Source organism: Zingiber officinale, chromosome 3A, assembly GCF_018446385.1.
Source record: "Zingiber officinale cultivar Zhangliang chromosome 3A, Zo_v1.1, whole genome shotgun sequence".
In the NCBI taxonomy this organism is placed as follows: domain Eukaryota; kingdom Viridiplantae; phylum Streptophyta; class Magnoliopsida; order Zingiberales; family Zingiberaceae; genus Zingiber; species Zingiber officinale.
This window is the reverse complement of record NC_055990.1, coordinates 141,027,123-141,031,116: the sequence shown is the minus strand read 5'-3', so window position 1 is coordinate 141,031,116 and position 3,994 is coordinate 141,027,123. Positions and strand designations below refer to the sequence as shown.

Here is a 3,994-nt window from a genome sequence, read left to right as displayed (position 1 = left end):
ATGTTCTGCAAAAAAGTGATGAGAGAAAAGAGAGAAAAATAGTGGAGAAAAGAAAAAGATAAAAAAGTCAAATTGTCAGGAGAGTAAAATAGGAAATGCTTTTAAAAAGGTGCGTTCTTTGGTAAATATCAAAGTAAAGTGTGTCTTTTGGCAAATTTAGATTTCTACATGCGTCCTTTGGTAAATTGCCATTCTCACTTAGTTGGAAGACAATGCATGGATTGCTCCTATCAAATTGGTTAATGCACATCGCATAGCATAATCAAGAAGTTGAATACACACATCAACAATGGCTCTCATTTTGGAGGTTCCTTGCATCCTTTGTCTCAAAAGAGAACCAGCAAATGGCATACACCTTACTCTTTCTTTAGTGTGCATTAATGTTAAACTAAACTCTTTCTTTGCATACAACATACACCTTGGTTTTGATGATATGCAATTTCTTTAGTGTGCATTAATGTTAAACTAAACTCTTTCTTTAAATACAACAATCTGTTCAGTTTTTGTCACCCAGATGCATTTATGGTTTGCAATTTCAAAAGAAAGATTGTCATTGTTGAATAGTTGATAGCAGATTCAGCAACAAAAAAGGAACTAAATTGGATAGAAGCATAGCAAGAACTATTCGTAAGCTTTATTGCAGTTCACTGTGACCATTGGTCGAGTAGATTGTAAGCATGTTAAGAGAGTTTGTTTACTTGGGATTTGGAGGCAGCTGGTAGACCTCCACTGGCTCCCACGATTCCAAGCTCTTGTCTTCCGTGTCCGTCTTCCAGAGCGCGAGCGCCGCGACCTCGAAGGTGACACCGGCGATCTCCTTGTCCAGCTCTTCCACCCGCTGCCGAGCCTTCTCCTTCACCTCGTCCGGCAAATCCGCGTACAAGAGACTCAAATGCGGAGTATACGCTGCGATCCAGAGGGTGGTAATCAAAAGCCGAACGATCTCAAATGAAACAGCTAGCTTTTAGTGAAATCGCTAAGCTTACGCGTCGAATTGTCGTATCCGAAGTGGGCGCAGGCGTGGGATTTGGTCTCGATCACCTTGCAGATAGCAAGCAAAGGAAAGAATCAAGTTAGGGTTTTGAGGAGAGACATGTTGAAAAGGAGACGGTTTGGGGGGTAAGGACGTGCCTCGGGGGACGGATCGATGAAGAAGAAGAAGTTGCCCGGGGCGGCGGCGGAGACACGGGCAGGGTAGCGGGAGAGTGCGGCGCAGGCGGATCGGAATCGGCGGAGGGCGTCGTCGGGCGCGAGGGAGATGGCGCCGACCACAGTGATGTGGGGCTCGAACGCGGGGCCTCCGAACTCGGAGCGGAGGGCGGCCATGATGAGCTTGATCCGGTCACACACGTCTCCCGGCGGAAGGGCCCACACGGAGTACACCTCCTTCGCCGCCTCAGCTGGGGCCTCGTCCATTGGTTTCAGTCGCGGAGCCGACGGGGAGAAAGGGACGAGGAGGAGAAAGGCGGAGAAAGGCAGGAAATCGCCGGTGCGGTGGAGAAGGTAGAGAGCATGAGATGGTGATGTGGTCGCTTTATTCCACAAGGAGTCAAATTTGGCCATCACATTTGACTTATGGTTTGAAGGGTTTTTTTTTGCGTTTGTTTGGTTTGGTCGGTTCGTATCAATTTAGTCGAAACAAATGTGTAATCATATCGCTAACTTATAATTCACGGATGTCCCCTTTTCGATTGAGACTTGATGATTCGAAATTGGGCTCGGCTTAGGATTGAATCAAATTTTGAGTGTGTTGGGGACTTTTATGATTCTTATGATCTGATTAATCTTGGAAACATATCAGCCACTATGGAAATAAATTCTAACGGACAATCCAACGTTATAAATAATTCAAGCTTATTAAATATAAAATGTCATGGATAAAATTCAAATTCTTATTAACTATAGAATTCATCGCATTATTTGTCGTCGCACCACGACAAGGGCAACATGATTCCTCGTAGGTGTACATGTGAGATTAAGGCCTCTTGACTTAGTTTATTCTAATTGTTTAGGAATATAATTCAGTGTATTAAAACAAGGCAAATAATTAATTGACTTAATAAATAGATACTTCTTCAATTTCAATAAATTGTGCAATTTGAATTTTTAAAAATCAAAATAGACATAAATTTATAAGTGATTACCCAAACCGCCACTATTTACCCAAATTGCGTAGCTGCTTTGGGGATTATACAAATTGCATAGTCTTGTGTGGGTTCATTTTTCATTTTACCCTTATCATCTGAAGTTCAAAGTTTGAAGTCTGAAGTAAAAAAAAAAAAATACTCTTAACCGTGTTTACTATTGGGACCTTGATCACTGGCTGAAGGGAGGGTATTAGACAGTCACCCACTTCGTTCGTACACTTATTAGTGCAGTGAAAATACAACCAAATAAATACAAAAACTAGTCATAGAGACAAGAATAAAGAAAACAAACTCTAACACGTTTGTTTACGTGATTCGGAGATGATACTCCTCCATGACTGTCTGTAAGGTGGATGATCCCTCAATTCATTAGTAGATTAATCCCTAGAATTCTGATTAGCTCAATCCTCTTTGTCAGTGGAGAAACCTCACCACAAACTCAATCAAGAACTATTGGATTGCTCTAATCTTTGGAGACTCTATTAGCGGTTAATCACCTCTAATTTCATCACCAAAACTAACCAATTTAAGTTCCATTATATAGAGATTGGGAGGAAATACCCAAGTTTGTGTTTTCGCCGCCAGTTGATTACCATACTTATCAGTCAACTAGCCTCTGTAGAATTCAACCATTACAACCTAACAACTTGATTCCAATCAACTACTCACCATGGATCAGTCGACTGATCTTCATGGGCTAAGCGAATAGAAGCATTATGTTTGCTCCAGTCGACTGAACCAGTTGAATGATAACTTTACCAATCGACTGCTAACTGATAATCAAGCGTCGGTCACTCGCTCATATCAAATTAACAATTTATAATCAACTGAAACCCCTTAACCTATACTAAGGTAGCATAATAGAGAATCGGGTCGTCTGTCACATAGAACTAATGGCAAGATATTTATTTTCAGACAAAATCGAACCAAGGGATTTGTTTTGAGGTTGTTCTTTAAATCTAATGCAATAAATGAAATCCTCTAACCAGCAACGATGAACCTATAGCGTAGTGTCACTCTACGCTACAAGCATAACCTTCTATAGAATTAACATGCATAAATAAAATTAAAATCCTATCTAGCTATCAAAAATAAACTTGCACCACATTGCCACCCTACGACACAAGTTTATCTATCAATAGACATAACATAAAAACATAACAAATAACATAAATATGCATAAGGGAAAAATAATAGTAAAACAAACGCAATTGAACTAAACAAACTTAACGGCGATTAAACAAAACTTAGCTATACATAATTGATAAACTTACACCGCATTATCACCCTCTGATATAAGTTTAGCAATCATGCATAAATAAAACCAAACAAATTAACAAAACCTAAAGAAGTGCAAGATTAAACAATCTAACATAGATAAGAACATAATACATAAATCAAACAAGAAAAGAAACTAAATTAACCAAACCCTTCTCCACAATTAACTCTAATCCGCTACCCTCCATCGTCACATGAAGAGCCCGGAGATGGAACCACCAAAATCAAGTGAACAACAACACACACGATTGACCTCTGATCGACTGCTCGCAGCAACGCAAGCCACACTGAATTGAACAACTTTGATGAACAACAAGAACCAATATAGAATTATAACATCAAGGGCACCAACTCAAGATTCCAGCAAGACAACAACCAAACAGAATTCCAACAACAACATAGGAAGAACTTCCTGTCGGAATTGGTGAACGGAGGTGAAGCTTGAGTGAGTTTCTCCCGATGAAGAACCATGCTGGAGCATAACCACTCCAACAAAGTATCTTGAAGGAAGCTAGAGAAGAGATCCGTTGCCTTCCCCCTTGGAGTCCTCTGCCTCTTGCAACCACGTC

At 40.4% G+C, this 3,994-nt stretch overlaps 1 protein-coding gene across 1 annotated transcript; it reads right to left on the bottom strand.

Annotated features, from left to right (window-relative positions):
• Window positions 1-526: 526 nt before the first annotated feature.
• LOC122054079 (cyclic phosphodiesterase-like) lies at window positions 527-1,578 on the bottom strand. Its single transcript, XM_042615921.1, has 3 exons — window positions 1,132-1,578; window positions 987-1,041; window positions 527-906 (listed from the first exon to the last, which is right to left on the bottom strand). The coding sequence occupies exons 1-3, from the start codon at window positions 1,561-1,563 to the stop codon at window positions 695-697; spliced, it is 699 nt and encodes a 232-aa protein (XP_042471855.1). The 5' UTR covers window positions 1,564-1,578; the 3' UTR covers window positions 527-694.
• Between the last annotated feature and the right edge of the window lie 2,416 nt (window positions 1,579-3,994).